Source organism: Thermothielavioides terrestris, chromosome 5 (genome assembly GCF_000226115.1).
Source record: "Thermothielavioides terrestris NRRL 8126 chromosome 5, complete sequence".
NCBI lineage: Eukaryota > Fungi > Ascomycota > Sordariomycetes > Sordariales > Chaetomiaceae > Thermothielavioides > Thermothielavioides terrestris.
Window position 1 is genome coordinate 3559323 of NC_016461.1, and position 27984 is coordinate 3587306.

Consider the following 27984-nt stretch of genomic DNA (forward strand, 5'->3'; position numbering starts at 1 on the left):
TGGATGCGATTCACAAGCACGTGTTGAGCTACTGCACCTCGGTCGGGTATGCCGTCGTCATTGGCCGGTCGAAGAAGACGGTGCCTGGACTCAAAAAGGTGCTTTTTGTTTGCGATCGTGCCGGCAAGCCGCCGAAGCGGGTCAATCCTGAAACGCGCAAGCGTAAGACCACATCCCGCAAGTGCGACTGCCAGTTCGGCTTCTTCGCCATTGAGCAGAGGACGCAGTGGACGGTGCGGTACCGCCCGGACCCGAGCCATCTGCAGCACAACCACGGCCCAAGCGAGAGCCCGCTCCTGCACCCAGCGGCAAGAAAACTGGACAGCAAGATGGTTGCTGCCGTCAAGCAGCTGAAGGATAATGGTATGCGTAAGCAAGCCGTTCAGTTCGGTGCGGATCGAACTAACTCTAGGCTGGTAGGAGTGGGAGTGTCGCAGACCCTAGAGATCTTGCAGCAAGAGCATCCCCACGTGCCCTTGCTTCCCCGCGACATATACAATGCGCGAGCCGCCATCAATCGCAACCCGCAGAAGGTTGCCTCAGGCCTGTTGGAAGACCGGCCGGCCATTTACAACAAGCCGCACCCATCGGCGGAGGAGCGGATCCGGGCCGACCTGCGGCGCGAGCTCGCGAAGACGCGGGAAGAGCTCGACAAGCTGAAGTCAGATTCGAGTAAGGAGATCGAGGAGCTCCGTCAGAAACTGCGGGAGAAGGACAAGATCATCGAGAAGTTTGAGCAGTTCATCGACATCTGCAACCAGCGCGTCATGGTCAGCCTCACGAATAAGGAGGATAGAGCCGGCGGCACCTCGTCCGGTTCTTGACGGCGGCGGCCTGGCATATGCGGAGTCGAGCGCAACCAGTAGCATGCCGTTGCTCTCCGAGGCCGCAAAAGGGGATCGGCGTGGTTGCTTGAATGGCTTGGGTAGTGTAAAGGTTGGGTATGGGTGTTGGGATAGTTACGGACATTGGCGCCTAGGTGGTTTTTTCGAGTTCAGCATGGGCGTCTGGGTATCGGGAAGCGGGCGGCGCCACGGGTTCTCCTGAGGGGTGTTGTGTGTATGTACATTGCAGTTGGAAAAACGCGGGTTATTCTGGAGCTTCAGTTGATGCTGCTCGACCTACTTTGCAGTATGCTCCTGGCCGATACACGTTGGTTCGCATGATGCTGCGCAATAAAAAGCTACCTGCCTTTGTTTTCCAGGCGTTTGTTTGCTGTCTATGCTCACCCCTTCCACATAGAGGTGCAACCGGTTGAGCCGTCACGTAGAAGGCCTCCCCGTCCTTCCAAGAAGAGATGTTGTAGGTTGTATAACTACCTCTGTACGTCCCGAGATGCACTCCTATTATGGCTTTCCGCATGGTCCGGTCAGGTCAACCACTTCGTCGGTTTGACGTAACTCGTGACTGTGCGGACAGCTGCAGATGCCAGATGCCGGCCGCCAGCTGCCGGACCAGGGTCCCTCCAAGCCAATCAGAGGATGACTCACTGCATGGGCTAGCTGGCCCCTGATGGATACCCTCCGCGACAGGGGTCCAGCAAGTCGCGTCAGGCCTGGCGTGGTTTGGAAAGGAAACACCAGCTTCCCATTCAGGTGCAATCAAAAGCCGGCCTGCATTGCATGGAGTTCCTGCCTGCTCCCGGCTTTAAACAGCGCGGATCCATACTGCCCTTTCGGCCATCGCACATCGCCTTGTGGAGGAAGCGCGTCGTTGATACCCCCATTTCGTTCTTTTCTTCCTCCAGCACTTCTTTTTTGCCCGAACGATAGTAATAATTTCCGCGCCATCTCTGGCCGCGCCGTGACTGCGCTTTCCCTAATCTCCTGGCCTGAGACGTGGACGAGCGATGACCCCAACCGAAAGCGTGACACCCAAACCGCCCTAACGATCCCGCCGACCTCTTCAAATCCTCAGATTGCCGAATATCGCACTCTTCCACCATGGAAGCGGTCGCGCCCGCCCCGTCGCCGAGTCCAGGGGCGAACGGCGTTCCGGCTGCGCCGTTCGCTGCGGTCGATCCGGCACGCGTCGTCGAGTATCTCGCCGTCCTCCTCGAAGCCGCCCTTGGCGCAAGCCGGAAAGAGCTCGAGGGGCCGGGTAGTTTGCTGTCCCCGACTCTGTATAACGACACGCTTCAGCGGTGTACCCGCTTCGCCCTGGATACCCAAGTCGCGCTCTACATTCAGAAGGACTTAGTTCCCACGGATGCGCTCCAGAATGGGAACGCTGCTGAGCGTAGGACTTTCACCTTCCCCCGACATGTTTTGTTGGTGGCTCGCCGTGGTGCTGACACAGCTCTAGATATGCCGATGCACGTCTACTCGATCTCCTCCGATCTCTCCTCGTCCACCACCACCGTGGCTTTCCTCGTGCTCCTCAAACGCCCGCAGCCTCTCGACCCCAGCGTGCCGATAACCTCGCAGATCCAGATGCTCAACCTGCCCGGCCCGGCATATCTGTCTGCCACGGCCGGCGAGCAGGGCCCGACCGGTTCGCCCTACGAGATCCTCCAGCTCTACCTACACAATGGCTTGGCGCCGTATTTTGATGCCAGCACCAAAAGCCAGCAGATGCTGAGCGGCGGGAGAGGGCGGACGGACGTGGATGCGAAGACCGGAATTCCCGTCACCAAGAAGCGGTGGACCGAGCTCGAGCTCAGCCTGTCTCACCTGCAGCAAAACGTCGAGATCCCGGAGGTCTCGCTGCCCTTCCACCCCATCGTGCAGACAGCGCTGGACGAGGCGGCGGCCAAACAGGCAAAACCGACCCTCGATCTCATCCCGTCCGCCGTCCTGCAGGACAGCACCTTCTTGAACAACCTCCAAGCCACGGTCAACAACTGGATCAAGTCGATCCAGGTCATCACCAAGATGACGAGGGACCCCACCACCGGCACGGCCACTCAGGAGATCAACTTCTGGTTATCGATGGAGTCTGCGCTCGAGGGGATAGAGAACCAGCTGCGGAGCGAGGGTGTGATGCTCACCCTCGAGATCCTGAAGCACGCCAAGCGTTTCCAAGCTACCGTCAGCTTCACGGCCGACACCGGCTTGAAGGAGGCCATGGAAAAGGTGCAGAAATACAACCAACTCATGCGCGACTTCCCGCTTGACGAGTTGCTCTCCGCTACCACTCTGCTCAAGGTCAACGACTCGATCGGGCAGATCTTCGGTCATCTGAACAAGAAGCTGAGGATATGTCCGTACCCCATTCGCCGTGCGCTGCCCCTCGTCGAGACCATCTCGGGCGACTTGGACGAGGTGCTGCACCGCCTCTTGCCGGGCACGGAACTGGTGAAGCTCGACTACCAGGACTTCCGCCGCGTCATGAAGCAGGCCGACGCGATCTTCAGGACGTGGGACGAGAACATCAAGGAGTTCACAAATGTCGCCCGCGAGGTGACAAGACGCCGCAACGAGCGGTTTATCCCCATCAAGATCAACCCCAGGCACGGAGAGCTGCAAGCCCGCTTGAAGTACGTCAGCAACTTCCGCGACAACCACGAGCAGCTGCAGCGGACTATCGTCAACGTCCTCGGCCCGAAAGCGACCGTGAACGGCCTTGCCGATGGGTCCGGCATCAATGGCACTGCCGTTGTGGAGGAGATCGGCGACGTCGACGCCGTGGAGGAGGTGAGGCAAGCCTGGGAAGGTCTGAAAGATGTCGACCTCCTTGATGTCACCCCTGAGGGCACGCAAAAATGGGCCCGTGCCGAGAACATCTATAATGAGCGCACCTCGCGTGTCGAAAACTCCATTATTGCGCGGCTACGTGACCGGCTGGCCACGGCCAAGAATGCCAACGAGATGTTCCGCGTCTTCTCCAAGTTCAACGCGCTCTTTGTGCGCCCCAAGATCCGCGGTGCCATCGCCGAGTACCAGACCCAGCTGATCGACAACGTCAAGCAAGCCATCACGGCACTGCACGAGCGGTTCAAGCAGCAGTACGGCCACTCCGAAGCCCATGCCATGGCACAGCTTCATGACCTCCCACCCGTATCTGGTGCCATCATCTGGGCGCGCCAGATCGAGCGGCAGCTTGACGGGTACATGAAGAAGGTCGAGGACGTGCTGGGTGCTGACTGGACACTACACGCCGAGGGCCAGCGGCTGCAGAACGAGAGCGATCTCTTCCGGAAGAAGCTCGACACGCGGCCTATCTTCGAGGCGTGGCTTCATGATGTGCAGAGGAAGCAGATCTCAATATCTGGCCTTCTTTTCAACATCAACCGCATCCGCTCCGCCGGGAACACGTTGGAGCTCGCAGTCAACTTCGATCCTCAGGTCATTGCATTGTTCAAGGAGACGCGGAACTTGGTGTGGCTCAACTTCCCTGTTCCTCACTCAATCAACAATGTGGCCAAGGAGGCGAAGCGTGTATACCCGTATGCCGTCAGCTTGATGGAGAGCGTCAGGACGTTCGCGCAGACCAATCGCCAGATCTCCGAGATGTCTGAGGTTGCCGTGCTTCTGAGCGGCCATCGTGACGAGGTTTACACGCTGATTGCCAAGGGCATCCCCCTGAAGTGGGAGTCGTTTGTCAACACTTACGAGGTACACTTCAAGAATTACACGGCTAACGGCAGCCTCGACAATTTCGCCAAGAACGGGGAGAGCAAGCATGTGATGTTCATCCGCGAGTTTGCAGCAGCCGTATCCCTGCTGCAGTCCAAGACCATTACGCTGGCCAACATTCATGCCACCGTACAGAAGGCCTTGTCTGAGCTCGAGCGATGCCCTTACGAAGTCTCGGCGTTTGAGTCCCGCTTGGAAACCATCCAGAGCGCGGTCGACCAGCTCAACCTCGAACAGTACGTCAACCTCGGCTACTGGGTGGAGCGCATGAACAGGCAGATCAAAACGGCCCTCCTTGCCCGCCTGCAGCATGCTATTCAAGCTTGGATCGAGGCTTTCGAGGGCGAGTACCTCGAGAGACCGAACGACCGCAAGCGGGCTCTGGAGCCCGCCGATGACTCCAAGGCGGATGTGCCGGTGATCAAGAAGCTCGTTCACGAAATCACGATGCGCAACCAGGTCATCTACCTCGACCCGCCACTCGAGTTCGCCCGCGCGAGCTGGTACGCTCAGCTTCAGGAGTGGATCGGCGTCGTGTGCAACTTGAAAAAGATCAAGGCTACCCGCTACCAGATGTCCATTAGCACGACCGTGTACGACGAGCCGCGCTTCAACGACCTGCCCAGCGAGTGCACGCAAGCGCTTTTGCGGGTGCAGACGTCGGTCGAAGCCAAGATCCGAGAAATCGGGGCCTACGTGGACAAGTGGCTTCAGTTCCAGTCGCTTTGGGACTTGCAATCAGAGCATGTATACGAAGTCCTCGGCGACCAGCTGTCGAGGTGGCTGCAGTTGCTCCAGGAAATCAGGAAGACGCGTCAGACCTTTGACACCACCGAAGTCAGCCGCTCATTTGGCCACATCACCATCGACTATGATCAGGTTCAGACCAAGGTCAACGCCAAATACGACCAGTGGCAGCACGACATCCTGATCAAGTTCGCCAGCCGCCTCGGCACGCGCATGCGGGAAGTCCACGCCGAGATCGAAAAGGCCCGCCGGGATATCGAAGGCCAGGCGATCGAGGCCAATTCGACTGCTCAGGCCGTGCAGTTCATCACGACCGTGCAGACTTGCAAGCGCCAGGTGAAGCTTTGGGCGCCCGAGGTCGAGACGTTCAGACAGGGCGAATCGACGCTCGTGAGGCAGCGGTACCAGTTTCCCAATGATTGGCTCCACGTTGAGCAGGTGGACGGAGCGTGGGATGCACTGAACGAAGCCCTCGCCCGCAAGGCCAAGATCGTGCAGGACCAGACGGATGCGCTGCGTGCTAAGATCATCGCTGAGGACAAGGTCATCCTTGACAAGATCGAAGAGATTGCCCAGCTCTGGAACGAAGAGAAGCCCGTCTCGGGCACCATCCCCCCGGATGTCGCCTCTGCTACCCTCAGCGACTTCGAAATGAAGATCACCAGGCTCCAGGAGGAGTCTGCCATGGTCGTGAAGGCCAAGGAAGCTCTTGACCTGCCTGCCACCCCGGAGACCTCGCTCGCCGTCATCCTGGAAGAAGTGCAAGATTTCAAGTCGGTGTGGGCTTCGCTGTCCACCATCTGGAACAATGTGAACGAGCTCCGCGAGATCCTCTGGAACAGCGTGCAGCCCCGGAAGATTCGATCTTCCATCGACAACCTCATCAAGATGACCAAGGAAATGCCGAGTAGGATGCGGCAGTATGCCGCCTTTGAGCATGTTCAGAACGTTCTGCGGCAGCTGATGAAGGTCAACCCCATGCTCGCCGAGCTCAAGTCGGAAGCCGTCCGGGACCGGCACTGGACTAAGATCTACAAGCAAATCAAGCCTGGCAAACGCTATTCTCCCGTCTCCATGACTCTGGGAGACGTCTGGGATCTCAATCTCGTTGCCACCGAGGCCATTGTCAAGGATATCATTGTCCAAGCCCAGGGCGAGATGGCGCTGGAGGAGTTCCTCAAGCAAGTCCGCGAGACGTGGACCGGCTACGGCCTCGAGCTGGTCAACTACCAGAACAAGTGCCGCCTCATCCGCGGCTGGGACGACCTCTTTGCCAAGTGCAGCGAGAACCTCAACTCGCTGCAGGCCATGAGGCACTCGCCGTACTACAAGGAGTTCGAGGAGGAAGCCTCGGCGTGGGAGGACAAGCTCAATCGCGTCCATGTGCTCTTCGACGTGTGGATCGACGTCCAGCGCCAGTGGGTCTACCTTGAGGGCGTCTTTACCGGCAATGCCGATATCAAGCACCTCCTGCCGATCGAGTCGTCGCGCTTCCAGAACATCAACAGCGAGTTTTCGGCCGTGATGAAGAAGGTCTACAAGCAGCCCAACGTTTTGGATGTCCTGAACATCCCCAACGTGCAAAAGTCGCTCGAGCGGCTGGCCGAACTGCTCAACAAGATCCAGAAGGCGCTTGGAGAGTACCTCGAGAAGGAGCGCGTCTCGTTCCCCCGCTTCTACTTCGTCGGCGACGAGGACCTGCTCGAGATGATTGGCAACAGCAACGACACCATGCGCATTGCCAAGCACTTCAAGAAGATGTTCGCGGGCCTGGCCGGCTTGGTGATGGATGAGGAGTCGGTCATCGCCGGGTTCACCTCGAAGGAAGGCGAAGTGGTCCGGCTCAAGAAGGAGATCAACCTTGTCAAGACGCCCAGGATCAATGACTGGCTGGCCTTGTTGGAGAACGGCATGAAGGCAACGTTGGCTGAGCTCTTGGCCGAGGCGGTTGAGGATTTTGGCCCTATCTTTGCTAGCAAGGCCATTGACCGCGAGGCTCTCACCAGGTTCATGGAGTCGTATCCTAGTCAGATTGTCGTGCTGGCCACGCAGGTCGTCTGGACGACATCGGTCGAACAGGCCCTGGCTGAGGGGGGTGGAAATCTTCAGGCCCTCTTTGACCGTGAGGTGCAGGTGCTCCGCCTGCTCGCGGAGACGGTCCTCGGCGACCTCGAGGTGCTCATGCGCAAGAAGTGCGAACAGCTGATCACCGAATGCGTGCACCAGCGGGATGTCATCGAGAAGCTGATCAAGGCCAACGCCCGCTCCAACACACACTACCTTTGGCTACTCCAGATGCGCTATGTCTACGTTCCCGAGGGCGATTTCCTGCAGCGCCTGCACATCAAAATGGCCAACGCCAAGCTCAGCTACGGCTTCGAGTATCTGGGAGTTCCCGACCGGCTCGTTCGGACGCCGCTCACCGACCGTTGCTTCCTCACGCTCACCCAGGCTCTGTGCCAGCGTCTCGGCGGCTCTCCCTACGGCCCGGCAGGTACGGGTAAGACGGAGTCCGTCAAGGCTCTCGGTGTCCAGCTCGGTCGTTTCACGCTCGTCTTCTGCTGCGACGACACGTTTGACTTCCAGGCTATGGGCCGCATTTTCCTTGGTATTTGCCAGGTCGGCGCCTGGGGTTGCTTCGACGAGTTCAACCGTCTCGAGGAGAGGATCCTGTCTGCCGTCTCGCAGCAGATTCAGAACATCCAGCTTGGCCTGAAGCAGGGTGCTGTGGACGAAAAGGCGCAGATCGAGCTCGTCGGCCGCCAGCTGCGTGTCAACGCCAATACGGGCATCTTCATCACCATGAACCCTGGCTATGCCGGCCGTTCCAACCTCCCCGACAACTTGAAGAAGCTGTTCCGCAGCGTCGCCATGTCCAAGCCCGACAAGGAACTCATCGCCGAGGTCATGCTCTACTCGCAGGGCTTCAACCAAGCCAAGCAGCTCTCCAAGCAGACAGTGCCTTTCTTCGACCAGTGCTCGGCCAAGCTGTCAAAACAGGCGCACTACGACTTCGGCCTGCGTGCGCTCAAGAGCGTGCTGGTTAGTTCCGGCGGGCTGAAGCGTGCCCGGCTGACCGGCGGCGATGGCAATCTCGGCGCAGAGGAGGTTGTCGAGCCTGAGATCATTGTGCAGAGTATCCGCGAGACCATTGCGCCCAAGCTGATCAAGCCGGACGTCGACATCATGATGGGCATCGAGGAGGTCTGCTTCCCCGGCGTCAAATATGTGCCCGCCAACCTGGCCCAGCTCGAGGACGCCATTCGCCGCCTGGCGGCCGAGAGACATTTGGTTGTCAACGAGTTGTGGATGACCAAGGTGCTCCAGCTGTACCAGATCCAGAAGATCCATCACGGCGTCATGATGGTGGGCAACTCGGGCTCTGGCAAGTCTGCGGCGTGGAGGCTGCTGCTGGATGCGCTGCAGCAGGTTGAGAATGTGGAGGGCGTGTCGCATGTGATTGACAGCAAGGTCATGTCCAAGGAAGCGCTCTACGGCAACTTGGATTCGACGACCAGAGAGTGGACCGACGGTCTGTTCACGAGCATCCTCCGCAAGATCGTCGATAACCTTCGCGGCGAGGACACCAAGCGCCACTGGATTATCTTTGATGGCGACGTCGACCCGGAGTGGGTCGAGAACCTGAACAGCGTGCTCGACGACAACAAGCTGCTGACCTTGCCCAACGGCGAGCGTCTCAACCTGCCTCCCAACGTCCGTATCATGTTTGAGGTGGAGAATCTCAAGTACGCCACGCTCGCCACTGTCAGTCGTTGCGGCATGGTCTGGTTCAGCGAGGATACTGTTACGCCCAGCATGATGGTCACCAACTACCTCGAGACGCTCCGCTCTGTTGCTTTTGAGGATCTCGATGAAGACGCCGTGGCCACGGGCCAGAGTTCAGCCAAGGCTCTAGAGGCGCAGCGTCAGGTGGCTGATCTCCTGCAGGCGTACCTCACGACCGACAACTTCATCATCTTGGCGCTGCAGCAAGCCGAGGGGTTCAATCACATCATGGAATTCACCGTCGCCCGTGTCCTCAACACGCTCTTTTCGCTGCTCAACAAGACTGTTCGCAACATCATCGAGTACAATGCGCAACACACCGACTTCCCCCTTGATCCGGAGCAGGTCGAGGCGTACGTCTCAAAGAAGCTGCTTCTCGCGATGGTGTGGGCTCTGACGGGCGACTGCCCACTGTCCGACCGCAAGCTGTTTGGCGATAAGGTTGCCGGCTTGGCCAGCTTTGGCTCGCCGCCGCTGGACGGCACAGCCTCGCTCATCGACTTCGACGTCTCGCTGCCCGGCGCGAACTGGGAGCCTTGGCAGAACCAGGTGCCGACCATCGAGGTTAATACCCACTCCGTCACACAGACCGATGTGGTCATCCCGACGCTTGATACGGTCCGCCACGAGGATGTCCTCTACTCGTGGCTGGCCGAGCACAAGCCGCTGCTCCTGTGCGGTCCTCCCGGTTCCGGTAAGACCATGACGCTGTTCAGCGCCCTCCGCAAGCTGCCCAACATGGAGGTGGTCGGCCTCAACTTCTCCAGCGCCACCACGCCCGACCTCCTCATCAAGACGTTCGAGCAGTACTGCGAGTACAAGAAAACGCTCAATGGGGTCATGCTTTCGCCGACCCAGATCGGCCGCTGGCTGGTCATCTTCTGTGACGAGATCAACTTGCCCGCGCCCGATAAGTACGGCACGCAGCGCGCCATCTCGTTCCTGCGCCAGCTCGTCGAGCACAACGGCTTCTGGCGGACCTCGGACAAGTCGTGGGTCACGCTCGATCGGATCCAGTTCGTCGGTGCCTGCAACCCGCCCACGGATGCCGGCCGCACCCCGATGGGCGCCCGATTCCTCAGACACGCGCCGCTCATCATGGTCGATTACCCCGGCGAGCAGTCGCTCATGCAGATCTACGGAACCTTCAACTCGGCCGTGCTCAAGATCATCCCCTCGCTCCGTGGCTATGCCGAGCCGCTTACCCAGGCAATGGTCCGCTTCTACCTTGAGTCGCAGCAGCGCTTCACCCCCAAGATCCAGCCGCACTACGTCTACAGTCCCCGTGAGCTCACGCGGTGGGTGCGCGGCGTGTATGAGGCTATTCGGCCGCTCGAGTCCCTGTCGGTGGAGGGCCTCATCCGCATCTGGGCGCACGAAGCGCTGCGCCTGTTCCAGGATCGGTTGGTGGCGGAGGAGGAGCGCAAGTGGACCGATGAGGCTGTGCGCCGCATCGCTATGGAGTACTTCCCTACCATCGACGAGCAGAAGGCGCTCGGCGGGCCGATCCTCTTCTCCAACTGGCTCTCCAAGCACTACATGCCGGTCGACCGCGAGCAGCTGCGTGACTTTGTCAAGGCCCGCCTCAAAACGTTCTGCGAGGAGGAGGTCGACGTGCCGCTCATCCTGTTCAATGATGTCCTGGAGCATGTCCTGCGGATTGATCGGGTCTTCAGGCAGCCGCAAGGCCACTTGATTCTTATCGGTGTCAGCGGCAGTGGCAAGACGACGCTGTCGCGCTTCGTCGCCTGGATGAACGGCCTCAAGGTGTTCCAGATCAAGGTTCACGGCAAGTACTCGGCCGAAGACTTCGACGAGGATCTGAGGGAGGTTCTCCGCCGGTGTGGCTGCAAGGGGGAGAAGATCTGCTTCATAATGGACGAGTCGAACGTGCTTGATTCTGGGTTCCTGGAGCGCATGAACACCCTGCTGGCCAACGCCGAGGTGCCCGGTCTCTTCGAGGGCGATGACCTCGCGGCGCTCATGACTGCTTGCAAGGAGGGCGCGCAGAGGCAGGGCTTGCTGCTGGACTCGCAGGAGGAGCTCTACAAGTGGTTTACCGGCCAGATCGTCAAGAACCTGCACGTCGTGTTCACCATGAACCCGCCAGAGGACGGCCTCTCGTCTAAGGCGGCTACGTCGCCTGCGCTGTTCAACCGTTGCGTGCTCAACTGGTTCGGTGACTGGTCAGACCAGGCGCTGTTCCAGGTCGGACACGAGCTCACCCATTCCATCGACTTGGACAGGCCCAACTGGGTTGCTCCCGATACGCTCCCGGTGGCCTACCGCGGGCTCAACATGCCACCTTCTCACCGGGAGGCGGTCATCAACTCCATGGTGTACATCCACTACTCGCTGCAGCGCTTCAATGCCAAGCTCCTCAAGCAGCAGGGTAAGGTCACGTTCCTCACGCCGCGGCACTTCCTCGACTTTGTGGCGCAGTATGTCAAGCTGTACAATGAGAAGCGGGAGGATCTGGAGGAGCAGCAGCGCCATCTCAACGTCGGCCTGGAGAAACTGCGCGACACGGTCGACAAGGTCCGTGATCTCCGCGCCAGCCTGGCCGAGAAGAAGGCGCAGCTCGAGCAGAAGGACGCCGAGGCCAACGAGAAGCTGCAGCGCATGGTGGCCGATCAGCGCGAAGCCGAGCAGCGCAAGAACACGTCGCTGGAGATCCAGGCCGCGCTGGAGAAGCAGGAGGCCGAAGTGGCGTCGCGCAAGCAGATCGTGCTTCAGGACCTCGCGCGCGCCGAGCCCGCGGTCGAAGAGGCTAAGGCGTCCGTCAGCAACATCAAGCGGCAGCACCTCACCGAGGTGCGGTCCATGGGCGCGCCGCCGCAGGGCGTCCGTCTGGCGCTCGACTCGGTCTGCACGCTCATCGGCCACAAGGTCAGCGACTGGAAGCAGATCCAGGCGGTCGTCCGCCGCGACGACTTCATCGCCAGCATCATCAACTTCAACAACGAGAAGCAGATGACCAAGGCACTGCGGCTCAAGATGCGCAACGAGTTCCTGGCGAACCCGGAGTTCACGTTCGAGAAGGTCAACCGGGCCAGCAAGGCCTGCGGTCCGCTGGTGCAGTGGGTCGAGGCGCAGGTCAACTACGCCGAAATCTTGGACCGCGTCGGCCCGCTGCGCGAGGAGGTGATGCTGCTGGAGGAGCAGGCTCTGCAGACCAAGGCCGAGGCGAAGGCGGTCGAGCAGACGATCGCGAACCTCGAGGCCAGCATCGCCACATACAAGACCGAGTACGCGGCGCTCATCAGCGAGACGCAGGCGATCAAGGCGGAGATGGCGCGCGTCCAATCCAAAGTCGACCGCAGCGTCAAGCTGCTAGACAGTCTGTCGTCTGAGCGGATGCGCTGGGAGGAGGGCAGCAAGTCGTTCGAGACGCAGATCAGCACGCTAGTGGGCGACGTGCTCGTGGCGGCCGCGTTCCTGGCCTACAGCGGTCTGTACGACCAGACCTTCAGGAAGTCGATGATGGAAGACTGGCTTCACCAGCTGCACCTCTCGGGCATCCAGTTCAAGCAGCACAACCCGGTTACCGAGTACCTGTCCACGGCGGACGAGAGGCTCGGCTGGCAGGAGAACACACTGCCGGTCGACGACCTCTGCACCGAGAACGCGATCGTGCTCAAGCGGTTCAACCGGTACCCGCTCATCATCGACCCGTCCGGGCGCGTCACCGAGTTCCTGCAGAGGGAGTGCAAAGACCGCCGGCTCACGGTCACCAGTTTCTTGGACGACTCGTTCACGAAGCAGCTCGAGAGCTCGCTCCGGTTCGGCAATCCGATCCTCATCCAGGACGCGGAGCACCTCGACCCGGTGCTCAATCACGTACTCAACAAGGAGTACCAGAAGACGGGCGGCCGCGTCCTGATCCAGCTGGGCAAGCAGCAGATCGACTTCTCGCCGTCGTTCAAGCTCTACCTGTCGACGCGGGATCCGTCGGCCACGTTCGCGCCCGACATCTGCAGCCGCACGACCTTTGTCAACTTCACCGTCACGCAGAGCAGCCTGCAGACGCAGTCGCTGGCCGAGGTGCTCAAGTCGGAGCGGCCGGACGTGGACGAGCGGCGGTCGAACCTCATCAAGCTGCAGGGCGAGTTCAAGGTGCACCTGCGGCAGCTCGAGAAGCGGCTGCTGCAGGCGCTCAACGAGTCGCGCGGCAACATCCTGGACGACGACAACGTCATCGAGACGCTCGAGACGCTCAAGACGGAGGCGGCCGAGATCTCGGCCAAGATGAGCAACACGGAGGGTGTCATGGCCGAGGTCGAGGAGATCACGCTGCAGTACAACGTCATCGCGCGGTCGTGCAGCGCCGTGTTCGCCGTGCTGGAGCAGCTGCACTACCTCAACCACTTCTACCAATTCTCGCTGCAGTACTTCCTCGACATCTTCCACTCGGTGCTGCACGGCAACCCGCACCTCGCCGGCGAGATGAACCACAACGTGCGCCGCGACATCATCGTCAGGGACCTGTTCGTGACGACGTTCAAGCGCACGGCGCTGGGCCTGCTGCAGAAGGACCGCGTCACGTTGGCGATGCTCCTGGCGCAGGCGTCGCCGTACAAGATGGACAAGGGTCTGCTGGACGTGATCCTGGATGAGCGGATCGAGGGCAGGGACGTGTCGACCGACGGCGCGGCCAAGGACGACGCATTTGCGCGCGCCAAGCGCATCACGGCGCTCAAGGAGAGGCTCGACGCGGCCCCGCAGGCCGAGTGGGACAGGTTCTTGGCCGAGGAGCTCGCGGAGAACTTCGTGCCCAAGATCTGGGACGACAACACGGAGCCGGCGGACCAGGCGCTCATGTCGCTACTGCTGGTCAAGCTCTTCCGGCTCGACCGATTCGTGCCCGCCGCCGAGCGCTTCGTCACGCTCGTCTTCGGCGCCGACCTGCTCGACGTCGTCGAGGACCTCAAGCAGACGGTCGACCAGGTCTCAGCCACGCGGCCGATCGCGCTCGTGTCGAGCCCGGGCTTCGACGCGTCGTACAAGGTCGACAGCCTCGTCGAGCGCATGCGCGTGCGCTGCACCAACATCGCCATGGGCTCCAACGAAGGGCTCGCCAGCGCCGACAAGGCCATCAGCAACGCGGCGCAGACGGGCTCGTGGGTGCTCATCAAGAACGTCCACCTGGCGCCGACGTGGCTGCAGAGCCTCGAGAAGCGGATGGAGTCGCTCAACCCCCACAAGGACTTCCGCCTGTTCCTGTCGATGGAGTCGTCGCCCAAGATCCCCGTCAACCTGCTACGAGCGTCGCGCGTGCTGATGTACGAGCAGCCGGCCGGCGTCCGCGCCAACATGAAGGACTCGATGTCGTCGCTGTCGACGCGCGCGGTCCGGAGCCCCGTCGAGCGCACCCGCCTGTACCTGCTGCTGTCGTTCCTGCACGCCGTCGTGCAGGAGCGCCTGCGGTACGCGCCCAACCTGGGGTGGAAGGGCTTCTGGGAGTTCAACGATGCGGATGTGAGTATTTTATGCCGTCCAACCCCGCCTTGCAGCTAGCTGCTAACCGGTCTAAAACAGTACGAGTGCTGCGCCTTCGTCATCGACACGTGGATCGACGCCACGGCGCAGAACCGCACCAACATCGCGCCGGCCAATATCCCCTGGGACATGATCCGCTACCTGGTCACGGAGACGTACGGCGGCAAGATCGACGACGACGCCGACTTCCGGGTGCTCGAGTCGCTCGTGCGGACGATCCTCACGCCCGCGGCGTTCGACATTGGCCACAAGCTCGTCGGCGGCCAGGGCCAGGGCCAAACCGAGGGCGAGAGCGGGGACGAGGGCGAGAGCGAGAGCGGCGCCGACGCGGCGGCCGAGCTCGTCGTCCCCGCCGGCACGTCGCTGCAGGAGTTCATGGGCTGGATCCAGCGGCTGCCGGAGCGCGAGCCGCCCACGTACCTGGGCCTGCCGGCCAACGCGGAGAAGCTGCTGCTGGTGGGGCTGGGCAGGAGCATGATCGGAAACCTGAAGAAGGTCACGGACTTGCTGGATGAGGGCGAGGCGTTGATGACGGAGGCTTAGCCCTGGCAGGCCTGTCGGGTTGGGAGTGGGTGTTCATGAGGGTGGGTGTGTGTATGACGGGCAAGGGGTTGTGTATTCCTGAGAATGGTGTTACGGGGTATGGTATGGAATGGGTGTTCTGTTACATATGCCACTCCAGGCTTGATGGTTGTTTTCCTAGATTTGTTTTCTTTGCTGTCGTTACTGCCCTGTAGGGAATACAGTACACTGCTAGACGAGGAGGCAGCGGGGCTGAGGTTTCTTTTCCTGTGGAGGGGCTCAACCGGCCCCCCGGGTTTACTGTTGCTCAGATCTCGGGGTACAGAATACATTTAATGGTCTGGGTGGTTTTTTTCTTTTAGCGCATGTATTGTGGAGAGACTGTCTACAGTGCAATAGAATTAACAACTTGCAGAGTGTCATTGATGCGCTGTAGCTCCAGAGGCCGTCCAGGCGGAGCCCGGCCGCCAACCCACTAAAACGGCCGCTCATGCGGCGTGCCGCAATGCCGTGCTCCGGTTTGCCGAACGGGCAATCCGATGCCACAGACGGCGCCGGAGGCAAAAAGTTTCTCACTCGTGCCAATGCCCTCTGCCTCGCTCGTTCACATGCCATTTCAACCCATCATGGTATTTACCGGCCTTTAAACGTGCAGTAGCCATAAGAAGCCGGCGAACTGGTGGCACATACTTACAAGCCTGGTCGATTTGCGGAGTTAAAAGAGCCGATCCGCCATCTGCGCCGCCGTCACCGTCGGCGTCTTGACAACTCCGTAATCTGTTGCTGCACCACGCCGACGCCGAACTCCGAGTGAGCTGGTTCCGTCCCGCTCACCGCTCACTCTCACCCTCACCATGGCCTTCACCATGCACTCGCACTCGGGCCAATTCTGCCCCGGCCACGCCAAGGACCAGCTCGAGGACATCATCCTGCACGCCATCCGCATCGGCTACAAGACCATCGGCCTGACCGAGCACATGCCGCGCACCGCTCTGTCCGACCTGTATCCGGAGGAGGTATGTCTTTTTTTACTGGCTTACCCCTTTGCCCAATCTTCACCCTTCCCCCGGTATACATCCCCATCCCTCATCATAAATACATAAACAACTAACTCAACCTGGCCCAGCTCACCCCTTCCCCATCCGAATCCCTCGCGGCGCTCATGCCGCGCCACGCCGCCTACCTCGCCGAAGCCGCCCGGCTGCAGGCCAAGTACGCGGCCCAGATCCACGTCCTGATCGGCTTCGAGGGCGAGTGGATCCGGCCCGCCTACGGCCCCCTGATCCGCGAGCTGGCCGCCCACCCGGCCGTCGACTACTTCGTCGGCTCGCTGCACCACGTCTGCGGCGTGCCCATCGACTTCGACCGCGCCCACTACGCTCGCGCCGCGGCTGCGGCGGCGGCGGCCACCGGGTCCGCGTCTGAGGAGGAGCAGGAGCAGGAGGAGGCGCTGTACGCGGCCTACTTCGACGAGCAGCACTCCATGCTGACCGAGGCGCGCCCCCGCGTGGTCGGGCACTTCGACCTCGTGCGGCTGCTGAGCGCGCAGCCGGGGCGGGAGATCGCGCGGACGTGGCCGGACGTGTGGGCGCGGGTGGTCCGGAATCTGGAGGTTGTCAAGGCGTACGGCGGCTGGCTGGAGTGCAACACGAGCGCGCTGCGCAAGGGGCTGGCCGAGCCCTACCCCAAGAGGGAGATCGCGGAGGCGTGGACGCGGATGGGCGGCCGGTGGACCTTCTCGGATGATAGCCATGGGATTGCGCAGGTGGCGACCAATTATGGGAGGGGGTTGGACTACTTGGAGGGGTTGGGCGTGAGGGAGCTGTGGACGCTGGAGCGGAGGCCGGCGACGGGGGCGGAGGGCGGGAAGGCGGAGCTGATCGAGAAGAGCGTGCCCATAGAGGAGTTTAGGGCGAGTCTGCGGCTGGAGGAGTGAAGATGCCGGTGGTATATGCAGGCCGGCCTTTTAGATGGGGAGTTTGAAGGAACAATCTTTAGACAGGTAGGAGAGGCGGGATCATATAGACGGTGAAACAAAACGGAGGGAAGTGAAGACAAAGCATTGCTGGTTTTAGCTCCGGCATCTTCATATCGACTTGCTCAACCGACCTCGAAGGAGAGCTTGCCAAAAGGATAGAGTGCATGGTACCCAGGGCACACAAGGGCTCTAAATCCGCACCTCATCTATCTGCCAAGGAGCAGCACACGCAACACGGCGTCCTGCCATATTGCCCGTTCTGTGTTCCGTCATCAGCGGCTTACACCACTTTCAACTGTTCTCTTGGCGAAAAGGGGTTCCTGCAGCCTCCAAACACTATTTTCCATTCTCCGTCATCCTCTAATGATCAGGATTCTAAAAAGAACGTAGGAAGCAGCGGAAACCCGATGCTAGTGGGACTCGAACCCACAACCTCAGTCTGGGAGCTCCCTTTAGGAGGACCACACGCTACCATTGCGCCATAGCACCGAATGTGGGTAGCCCGGGCTTCATAGTCGTGTTAATATGTTGTGCGTTCGCGATCGGCCAGACTCCAGGCAGGTTGGTGTGATTCCGAAGCGGTGATCCCGGGTGTCTTGTTGTGCAACGAGACGCGGATGGGTCAGATGCCACCTCTGCGCGCGGCTCCAGAGAGACCCCGTCGGGTGCTCAAAACCACGCGCCCCAACATCACTGGTTTGCATCTGGTTGGTGCAGAAAACGAAGCCGGCCAAAGAAAAAAACTGTCTTGCCTCAAATTGCAAAAGTGAAGTGCTCTGGACTGCCCAGATTCCTCGTCTCGATCCACCCAGGGGTCGAACCTGGAACCTCCTGATTACACATCGTAGTCAGACGCTCTGCCATTGAGCCAGCGGACCGAAGATTTCAACTGTTGGAGCCGGTGGGGTGATTTGGAGCTTGAAAACCTTGCTTCGACAACTGTCCCTCCCTGATTCCAGAGCGGGGAGGGAAATTGTGACGCACGGGCCACCGTGCGGGTAAAAGCTGGCCTCCAATGCCCGCTGATACGGCTTCTGGGCTGTGGGGACCCAACCGGAGGAATTGGTTGACCTGACCGACACCCCCCTCGTTGACCTGACCGGCAAGGGGAACTGACTTGACGTGACCGACCCCCTTCCCTGTTGACCTGACCGGCAGGGGAGACTGACCTGACCCGACCGAATCCTCTCCAACCGTCCTCGTCTCTCGGTACAAGCCAGACAGCTCTGCCATTGAACCAGCGGATCTATGTGGGATGCGGGAGTAGAGTCTTCGGCATGTGCGGGTGCCGTTGGTTGGACGACAGAGTGACGGTCTCGGCCCACGGGGGTTCATCCACAGGGAAGACGCGGTGATGTCGGGATCTGTGTGGCTTGATTTCTCAAGCCAGCCCTTGATAAGCGGAGCTCGGAGGAGCCTGCTGGCAAGTCGGTATAGAAGCCTGCAACACTGGTGAGTAAAGGAGTTGAGCGAACGTCTTTGGCGGGAAAGCGACGGCCTCAACCGGTGGCTTGCACTGTAACCCTAATACCCTCCTGCGAGCAAGCACTCCTATTGGAGTTCATTGTCAACGGAACGCAACTCAGCGTCGCCGCGGAATAGGTCGATGTAGTGGGATGATGAAAGATGAGACCGGTCGAAGAAACACAGCACGGCGTGGACATGCTGCCTAAAAGCCGACCTCCAGCCGGGGCGGGCAATGTGCACTGCACCTTCCCGCCTCTGCCCACTGCTCCTTCCTCCAACACGTTCCCAGCCAGCGACGCTGCAAACAGCAGCACTGGCATGCAGCTGGGGTGTTCTATGGTTTGTTTCAGTCGCTGGCGGTGTCTGCCGACAGGCCATGTCAGCTTCTATCTTACTGACCTCTCTGGTTTCCTTGCCTCCGCTGACTGTGGTTCCTTTCTCACCCGTCTCCCTGGTTGAGACTCTTCCATTTTCTCCTTTCTTGGCTCATATTCCCCGTGCTTGCTCCATTACTACGTGGCACCCATACTGCGCTCGCCATCGTCTTGCCCTGCATCAAATCCGATGCATACAGCCGTCGCATATTGGCCGTCGTGGCTGATGCTAACCATGGCCATCTGATCCCTCCTCCCATCGCCGGGCTTGATCACCGCGACAGGGGCCGGGGCACGCGGCCAAGCAGCTTCTGGCTTCACTATCTCCGCCTCCGTCTCCGAGGGTGTCAGGATGAGGACGTCGTGGAAGCCCAGCCTGAGATGCGCGTGCGCCTTAAACGCCGCTTCTTTCGCAGCCCACCTACTCCCCAGCGTCAGTCGATCTCCGAATATTGCCTCCTCCCCTCAGTTCAACGCGGAGCCGGGAAACACGTAGTGTGCACGCAGAACCACCCACCTCCCAGCTAGAAATCTTGCCGCTGCCTTGTATGGAGTTCGCTCTTCTCCCACTCTCTCACCTTCGCCCGCTTCCCCCTCCCCCCCTCTCTCTCCTTCCCCCACCTCCCATTTCCCAACCTCCCGATCCCCGCTCACCATCCTCTCGACATCTCCCATATCCTCCCTGGTCTCCTCGACTTGGCCTTGCACCAATGACCTCCACTCCACCGTGGAAGCTTGCGTCCTCGTCCCCACACTGCTGTTGCTGTTGCCATTGCTGCTGTTGCTGCGGGCCGCGGCCGCGGCCGCGTCGAGCACGGCGCGGACGGCCGGCCGCGTGTGCGCCAGCTCTTCGGGCGCCAGCACGCGCTGGATGAAGCGCGGACCGCGCGCGCTCTGCAGGATGCGCTGGATCCGGCCGATGCGGCAGATGTCGGTGCCGATGCGGAGGGGGTAGGGGAAGGGGAGAGGAGGGAGGGGCGGGGGCATGCTCTTTGCTGTCGTTTACACTTCGTGTTTTGTTTACGGGTGGGTGGGCTGAGGATGGTGCACGTGGGGTGTGTGAGGTGCCTAAGTACTAAATTGACGTCGGTTCCATGTGGGTTGTTGTGAGTATCTCATGGACCGGAGAGATCCGAATTGAGGTTTGACTACTGTGTAGGGGTTTAGAGCCCGCTTCGCGGGCTCGTGGAATTTTTATCTGCATTTTTACATCACATGACTTGCTTACTGTTACTACTGGCTACCTGCATTACCGACGTACTCCTGGCCCACGGCTTGCCTCCTGGCCTACGGCTCCCACAGTTGCTTACCTGCCTATGTAGTGCCTGTGTTATACCCCCAGTGCCCGCGTTGTGCCCCCGGTGCCCGCGTTGTGCCCCCGGTGCCCGCGGTATGGCCTGGGTGCCTGCGGTATGCCCCCGGTGCCTGTGTTGTGCCCCCGGTGCCCACAGTATGCCCCTGGTGCCTGCGTTGTGCTCCTGGTGCCCGCGTTGTGGCCCTGGTGCCCGCGTTGTAGCCCCGGTGCCTGCGTTGTGCCCCCGGTGCCCACAGTATACCCTCGGTGTGTTACACGCAGATAGTGCTCGGTGACCATCTAGCGGTAAACGTATAAGGGTGAGAAAGATCAATGCCTCTTAGCCTCGTCAGCTAATAAGGCGGCACTCCTAAACACTAGTATATATTATAAAAGTATATTGATATAGTCTATCTTCCTACGAAGGGGTTCTAGGTAAGGTTCCCTTTTTAAGGGAACGCTCGTTACCCTTAACTATAATATAGTTATAGGTGCCTTTACTATAGTTGTATATAATAAGTGCCTAAGGATAAGAAGAAAAAGATAGTATCTTTGCTATTATTATAGAACTTAATATAGGATAAAGGAGTATATAGAAAGAAAGGAAACTAATCTATATTATACTCTATATAGGTTTTTATATCTATTATCTTGTCTTATAGCAAAGTCCTCTATTATAATATATCTATTCATTTATTCTATTTATTAAGATCGACTATACTATTACTAGTATAAGGGTCGTCTCTTCTAACCTTAGATACCTTTATTACTACTTTACGTTTAATAGAAATAAGCGTCTTCTTAAGCTTCTTAAAAGGACGTATTAACATCTCCTATACCTTGTTGTTAATAGTTACTTTACACTAGCGCTTAGTAGCAGTGACTTTAGCCTCTTTAGCTCCTAACGTTGAATAAATACTCTTATTGTATTAGCTTTATAGCGTCTTAGCCAACGTCGTTGATATAACTAACAATATAGCTTTAGCGATAGATACCTTAGTAGACGTTTTCTAAGCAAATAGCTATATAGTCTTAGTAAAGTATATAGCTATTATAGTTATAGTGTAGCTAACCTTAGGTACTACCTCTTAGCGTCTAACAGTTTAGATAGCTATAGTAGCCTACTTCGCAACGTCTATCTTCGTAGTAGACAAATCTATTATAGTAGTTTAGGACTCAATAGCTAAAAGACAGTGCTCAATGTCCTATATACGCTATACTAATCCTATATAGATACTATTGTATAGGTTTACTATCGTTTAGGTAGTAAAGTCGATCTTCTTTAAAAAGGCATTATTCTTATAACAAAGATGTTATACATAGATAGTGCTTGGTGACTATCTGATAATAAACGTATAAGGGTGAGAAAGATCAATGCCTCTTAGCCTCGTTAGCTAATAAGGCGGTACTCCTAAACACTAGTATATATCACAAAAGTATATTGATATAGTCTATCTTCCTACAAAGGGGTTCTAGGTGAGGTTCCCTTTTTTAAGGGAACGCTCGTTACCCTTGACTATAGTACAGTTATAGGTGCCTTTGCTATAGTTGCGTATAATAAGTGCCTAGGGACAAGAAGAAAAGATAGTGTCTTCGCTATTATTATAGAACTTAATATAGGATAAAGGAGTATATAGAAAGAGAAGAAAACTAATCTATATTATACCCTATATAGGATTTCTATATCTATTATCCTAGTTTATAGCAAAGTCCTCTATTATAATATATTCGTTTATTTGTTCTATTTATTAAGATCGACTATACTATTACTAATATAAGGGTCGTCTCTTTCGACCTTAGATGCCTTTGTTGCCACCTTGTATTTAGTGGAAGTAGGCGTCTTCTTAAGCTTCTTAGAAGGATATATTAGCGTTTCCTATACCTTGTTGTTAATAGTTACTTTACATTAGCGTTTAGTAGCAATAACTTCGGCTATTTTAACTTCCAACGTTAAATAGGTACTTTCATTGTACTAGCTTTATAGCGTCTTAGCTAGCGTTGTTGATGTAACTAGTGGTATAGCTTTAGCAATAGGTACCTTAGTAGACGTTTTCTAAGTAAGTAGCTATATAGTCTTAGTAGAGTATATAATCGTTATAGTTGTAGTATAGCTAACCTTAGGCGCTACCTCTTAGCGTTTAACGGTTTAGATAGCTATAGTAGTCTACTTCGCAATATCTATCTTCGTAGTAGACAAATCTATTGTAGTAGTTTAGGACTCGATAGCCAAAAGGTAGCGCTTAACGTCCTATATACGCTATATCAATCCTATATAAATACTGTTATATAGGTTTACTATCGTTTAGGTAACGATATTGATCTTCTCTAAAAGAGCGTTGTTCTTATAATAGAGATCCATTATAGTCTTATTGTATATTAGCTATAGGTCGTTGATCTTTATTGTCTAGTGATAGTATATATTATTAAGGTTGCTTTAGAAGGTAAGACTACTAGGATCTAGGTTATTAGCTTTACTATTTACTTCTAAGGTGCTAATAAGCTTTGCTAATTCTACTATAGTTTTTTTAACTTCCTTAATATAGACTCGGTACTTCTAGGCGAATTAAAGTAGATCCTTAGTTAACGTTTATACCGCTTTTATATCTACTTATAGCGATTTAATAGCGTTATCGTTTATAGTGACTATATAGCTAGTATTGCTCGCTATATCTATAGCTTAGGCGTTATTATAATAGGCTAGTCTAAGCTCTACTAATATTATATTTATAGAAGGGTTGCCCTCGCCCTTAGGCGAGACGTAATATAATATAAAGATTTCAATCGCTATTGGTATATAGCTTACTATAACTATGCTCGTCTCTTAGAACTCTTTAAAGGCTCTTTTAATTGTGCCTTTAATCTTTTGAACGTATAGGTTATATACGAAGCTAGTAGGCTTATTACTGAAATCCTTCTTTAGGACTATATAGTAGAACCTAGCGAATTATATCGCTAGCTTAGCTATATACTCGTCATTGTAACCGAAATCTATATATATATAAGCAAGCGCTTCGCTTATAGTAGCAATATACTTGTTTACGACTTTGGTTAGGCGCTAAGAGTACCTATACAATATATAAGTTTCTTAAAGCTCTAGGATATAGTATAGCTTAGTTGCTATATCCTCCTTATCACTAGCGTAATTGGCACTATCGTCGTTGGAGACGTCTAGGTCGTCGTTAATTATAGTAGCCTCGTCCTCTAATATAATATATAGAGTTTACTAGACTTCCTAGCGCTATAGGTTAGCGGAGATAACGGTACTAGTTTTGTTACACGCAGTTGTAGGTCACCTGTGGCCACCTGTGGCCAACTGCGCAAGTGTGGGCCCACTAGGCCCACTGGGCCCCACAACAGCACTGGGCCCTGCAACAGTGCATAGGCCACCTTACGCACAGGCCACCACACTCCTGTATTTAGGCAAGCACTTGCCCGCATTCCACACTCTTGCAATACATCTATCTTACACTCCTCCGAAGCTCCTGCTTGGTTTAAATGCTCTGCTACCTTGGCTAACGAGGTCGGGTAGCACCCACTTTGTTCGTATAATAAGTGGTGCCCACTACTGGACTCGAACCTATACGATGAACTATAAGACTCCTTTGTGAGGGAGCCAGTGTTTATCAACAGCGTGCCCGAGTAGTACCGCGTCATATAGCTTAGGCAACTATATATAGGCGTAGGTGCCCCAAGTACCCTGCTAGGAAGCACTTATAGTTTTGCTTACTTGGGTGGTCTCCAAGTATTGCGAAGCCCTTGAGCTCCTAAGACCTAACCTAGAGGTCGGTATCTAGGGCAACAACGTCAATCGCGACCTTCAACACCTCGTCGCCCCGGCTCGGCTCCTAAAGACCACGTCAATTGCGACTACTTTCCAAGACCTCGTCGCCCTAGCCTAGCTCCTATCCTTCCAACTGTCAATTGCGACCACTTTCCAAGACCTCGTCGCCCCGGCCTAGCTCCTATCCTTCTAACCGCTCCAACCTCCAATCGATCGCTCTAATCAATCGCCCCAACTAGTCGCCCCGATCAAAGAACCCAACCGGCTAGTCGCCCCGATCAAGGAACCCAATAGGTGGATTGAATGGATTGAATGGTTAGATGGTTGAGGTGCAAGATACAATAGACCTACAAGCTAAGGACAGCTTTTCTATTTGTTCGTAGGGGGGGCAATTGTTATATACAGTTGTAGGTCACCTATGGCCACCTATAGCCAACTGCGCAAGTGTAGGCCCACTGGGCCTACTAGGCTCTACAACAGCACTAGGCCCTGCAACAGTGCATAGGCCACCTTATATATAGGCCACTACACTCCTATATTTAGGCAAGCACTTGCCCGCATTCTACACTTTTGCAATACATCTATTTTGTACTCCTCCGAAGCTCCTACTTAGTTTGAGTGCTCCGCTACTTGGCTAACGAGGCTAGGTAGCAACCCACTTTGTTCGTATAACAAGTTTCTAGATATTTGATTCCTAGTATACATTGTAGAGGCTACTCCTCTTCTATATACTTATAAGTTAGGAGAGTTTCTAAGTACTCTTATATAGCGTCGCTATCTAGCGCTTTATTATAGTCCTTATAAACGTTCTATTCATTGTTGGACACTACAATAGGGTCTATAGTAATGTTCTACTACTATTCTTTATAGGTAGTCTCTAAGCTATTTTAGATTGCTTTAGCTATATTAGCTTCTTTAGTAGCTATCATTTCATTGTCTTATATAGTTCTAGAAGCGATGTTCTTAGTTGTAGCTTAATAGGATATATATACTCTTATAGCGTATAAAGGAACATTAGGTATATTGTCGGCTCTTTTCGTACCTCCTACTTATTTAATAGCAAGATAGGTGCTCTCCCTCTTCTAGGTACTAGCGGTATAGCCTTTAGTAGGCGTCTTTTGTATATAGGGAAATATCTTATATACGACGAAGGCTAGTTGAATATCTCCCTCTATAATGTCGATACAATTATACTTGAGTACTTCGCTACTCGATAACGTTAGTAAGCTAAGAGAATTGACTATATAGTCGCCTCTATCGTTGATATAGGTATTATAAAAACGTATAATAGATTATTTTAAGTTATAAATATAATGTAAATATATATCGACTAATAGTAGCTTATATAAATATATATAGTTTAGTAATAAGAAGGTTTGACGATCGATTATATAGCGAATGTAAATAACTACAATAAGGAATTGTTAAAGAAGATAGATATATTAAGGTTGATATACGAAGAGAAAGGAAATTGTAGTAGCCTATATTAAGCTATTCTAGAAGTAAATAAAAACAATAGTACAGTGCCTATAGCCGATAAACAGTATTACTATCTAGCAATAGCTAGAGAATAGAACATTATACCCTTAAAGCTCAAAGCCCTATACTTTTATAGCAATAGGATAGCTTTCCTTAACTATTTATAGGTCAAGGTCAATAGCGAATCTATATATAGGAAAACTAGAATAAGCAAAGTGCTTAACGAACTAAATGACTATAGTTTTATAATTAAAAGCGTTGATAATATCTAAATAAAGGGTAAAGAGAAGAAAAACTAAGAGATCTATAAAATAGAGGATAGCGCTTATACGTCTAGTAGTAGTATAGCGGTAATAGATATACTAAAGCAAATATATTTTAATAAAGAAAGTATAAACGAATAAAAGGAAGAGAGGGAAATAGAAAAGAAGGAAAGAGAAAGTTAATAATAGTATAGCTATTAATAGTCGTTACCCTTCCTCTATAGTAGCTCGATGATAACTTAGTTCTAAGACTAAGGGATCTCTATTACTACTTCCTACTCTTTGATAGTAATACCTTTGTTATAGTATTCCTTTTCCTAGTCAATAGGGTACGCCTTTTTATACTCTTTAATAAGCTCTTTAGCGCTATTAATAAGCTAGATATATAAGATCTACTAGTCGTCCTTAGCGATAAATCCTTTCTATTATACTAAATACTCGACCTTAGGTCTCTAGTTCCTCTAGATAATATACTATTATATAATTCTCTCGACTTCCTATTGCTCGTCTCTATTAACGATTATAGGGCTAGGGGGTTCTACATTATAGCTAAAGGGGTCTTTCCCCTAATCTAGTTTCTATAACTAGGAAACTAAAACTATAGGATAGACTTTCTAACTAGCTAGGAAGTTAAGTTTATAGGCGTTTCTATCGATTTTATAGACAATTTTAAATAGTTTTACCTACTATAGTAATTACTTTTGTTTACACTTTCTTAGGAGATAGTATTTATTATATAGTTGTAGGTAAACGGTGTCTTCTACTTCGAACTTAGTAGGTATATATTTGTCGTTATAACGTATTTTCGCAATAGTACTTATATAATCAATCTATTCTACTACTTCCTTCTAATACTACTGTCTAAGGATACTAATAGCTTTAGCGAAGGCAACGATACCCTTTTTATAGTAAAGTATATCTAGGATAGAGCGTAGTTTAAAGTTGTATACCAACTTGTTTAGCGATCTTCCGATAATAACTATAAGTATATTATTAAGGTTATACTATAATATAGAGAGAAGTAGAGGCTATAGCGTCCCTAGTTTTTCTATAGCTTCTATATAGATAGCGATTTCTATTGTCTAGTTCGTCCTTTCTAACTAATTGTCTATCTAGAGATAATAGGCTATTAAGAAAAAGAGGCTAATGCCTAGAATATAAAAGATTTCCTTCTATAGGTCAGAGGTAAACTTAGTATCTTAGTCGCTAATGATTTGTACTAAGAGCCTCTAATTTATATATATCAATGCTCTAAGGATTATAATTCCCTATTCCTTTACTAACATTTTATCGTTTTTAGCTATAAGAAGCTTCTTTTTACTAAACTTATAGATAATAATGTATATAGTGTTGAGGATTAAGTATTTTTTTATTAACTATAGTATCCCTTTAGAGGGTATAGTGGGTAAATCGACAATAAAATCTATAGTAATGGTATAGAAAGGCTATAGCGATGTCTAAATTAGCTAAAGGTCTCTAGGCTTTAGTTCTCTTAAGGTCTAGTTCTCTCTATATATAGGGTAGTGCTAAATATACTTATATATTATCTAGCGCTTTTAGTTAAATGTAAATGCTAAGAGGTTTACTATTATATTGTCTATATCAAAGTAGTAAGTATTATCGTATACAATAGTAAGAATGTCTTTAATATAGCTACTAGGGATATAAAGCTTCTTTGCTCCTTTATAGTCGATATAGTAGAGGAGACTATCCTTTAGTTTATAGAGTCTAAGCTATAGCATTTAATACTACTTTCTTTATAGCTCTTTTTTTTACTTTTTATATTCTCTCTATTTAACGATTTTCTTAGCTTATTCTTTTATATTGTAGAAACTCCTAATAATCTTATTATACTAGTAGTTGTTAAAGTAAACTATAGTTAGCTTAGCTTTAAACTCGTTACTAATAACTAGTTTAAAGGTACTAGTGTCTATAGCGTAGTATTCCTTAGTATCGATCTAGGTAGTAGACTAAATGTCCTCTAGTTCATTAGTAATATCTTAGGTTTTGTTAAGGGCGTCTTCCTCGAAGGTCGATAAATATAATAAAGTGTCTAGTACAATGTTAAACTTTCCTAGTATATAGAAGATGTTAAAGTCGAACTAGGATAGCTAGTTTATAGCGTTAACGAGCTTTAGGTTAGCCTTTATAAGGTCTATAGTAATAAGAGATATATACTTTACAATGCCTCTAGTCGCTATATAGTCTATTAGGATG

General features: G+C 53.6%; 4 protein-coding genes and 2 non-coding genes across 6 annotated transcripts; 3 read left to right on the forward strand and 3 right to left on the reverse strand.

Moving 5' to 3' along the window:
- The first annotated feature begins 297 nt into the window (after positions 1-297).
- On the forward strand, positions 298-1105 carry THITE_2171424 (uncharacterized protein). Its single transcript, XM_003657055.1, has 2 exons — positions 298-363; positions 421-1105. Exons 1-2 carry the CDS (start codon positions 330-332, stop codon positions 822-824), a joined length of 438 nt encoding a protein of 145 aa, XP_003657103.1. The 5' UTR covers positions 298-329; the 3' UTR covers positions 825-1105.
- A 692-nt stretch (positions 1106-1797) lies between these two features.
- On the forward strand, positions 1798-15290 carry THITE_2122510 (uncharacterized protein). The gene is made up of 3 exons (XM_003657056.1): positions 1798-2238; positions 2305-14588; positions 14649-15290. Exons 1-3 carry the CDS (start codon positions 1944-1946, stop codon positions 15150-15152), a joined length of 13083 nt encoding a protein of 4360 aa, XP_003657104.1. The 5' UTR covers positions 1798-1943; the 3' UTR covers positions 15153-15290.
- A 597-nt stretch (positions 15291-15887) lies between these two features.
- On the forward strand, positions 15888-17170 carry THITE_2122512 (uncharacterized protein). Its single transcript, XM_003657057.1, has 2 exons — positions 15888-16147; positions 16258-17170. Exons 1-2 carry the CDS (start codon positions 15986-15988, stop codon positions 17065-17067), a joined length of 972 nt encoding a protein of 323 aa, XP_003657105.1. The 5' UTR covers positions 15888-15985; the 3' UTR covers positions 17068-17170.
- A 344-nt stretch (positions 17171-17514) lies between these two features.
- THITE_t139 lies at positions 17515-17598 on the reverse strand. The gene has a single exon. It is a non-coding gene; the product is annotated as a tRNA-Arg (tRNA).
- Positions 17599-17909: 311 nt separating this feature from the next.
- Positions 17910-17987, reverse strand: THITE_t138. The gene has a single exon. It is a non-coding gene; the product is annotated as a tRNA-Arg (tRNA).
- A 935-nt stretch (positions 17988-18922) lies between these two features.
- Positions 18923-20049, reverse strand: THITE_163683 (uncharacterized protein; the record flags this gene model as incomplete). Its single annotated transcript, XM_003657058.1, has 3 exons — positions 19529-20049; positions 19106-19357; positions 18923-18939 (listed from the first exon to the last, which is right to left on the reverse strand). The coding sequence occupies exons 1-3, from the start codon at positions 19935-19937 to the stop codon at positions 18923-18925; spliced, it is 678 nt and encodes a 225-aa protein (XP_003657106.1). The 5' UTR covers positions 19938-20049.
- Positions 20050-27984: the final 7935 nt, after the last annotated feature.

What these genes read in the sequence shown, in the direction of transcription:
- THITE_2122512 (XM_003657057.1), top strand. Translation starts at nt 15,986, where the DNA reads ATGGCCTTCACCATGCACTCGCACTCGGGCCAATTCTGCCCCGGCCAC. An exon ending in CCGACCTGTATCCGGAGGAG is followed by an intron (nt 16,148 to 16,257) that starts GTATGTCTTTTT and finishes AACCTGGCCCAG; the next exon opens with CTCACCCCTTCCCCATCCGA.
- THITE_2122510 (XM_003657056.1), top strand. Translation starts at nt 1,944, where the DNA reads ATGGAAGCGGTCGCGCCCGCCCCGTCGCCGAGTCCAGGGGCGAACGGC. An exon ending in GAATGGGAACGCTGCTGAGC is followed by an intron (nt 2,239 to 2,304) that starts GTAGGACTTTCA and finishes ACACAGCTCTAG; the next exon opens with ATATGCCGATGCACGTCTAC. An exon ending in GGGAGTTCAACGATGCGGAT is followed by an intron (nt 14,589 to 14,648) that starts GTGAGTATTTTA and finishes GGTCTAAAACAG; the next exon opens with TACGAGTGCTGCGCCTTCGT.
- THITE_2171424 (XM_003657055.1), top strand. Translation starts at nt 330, where the DNA reads ATGGTTGCTGCCGTCAAGCAGCTGAAGGATAATG. An exon ending in CAAGCAGCTGAAGGATAATG is followed by an intron (nt 364 to 420) that starts GTATGCGTAAGC and finishes CTAGGCTGGTAG; the next exon opens with GAGTGGGAGTGTCGCAGACC.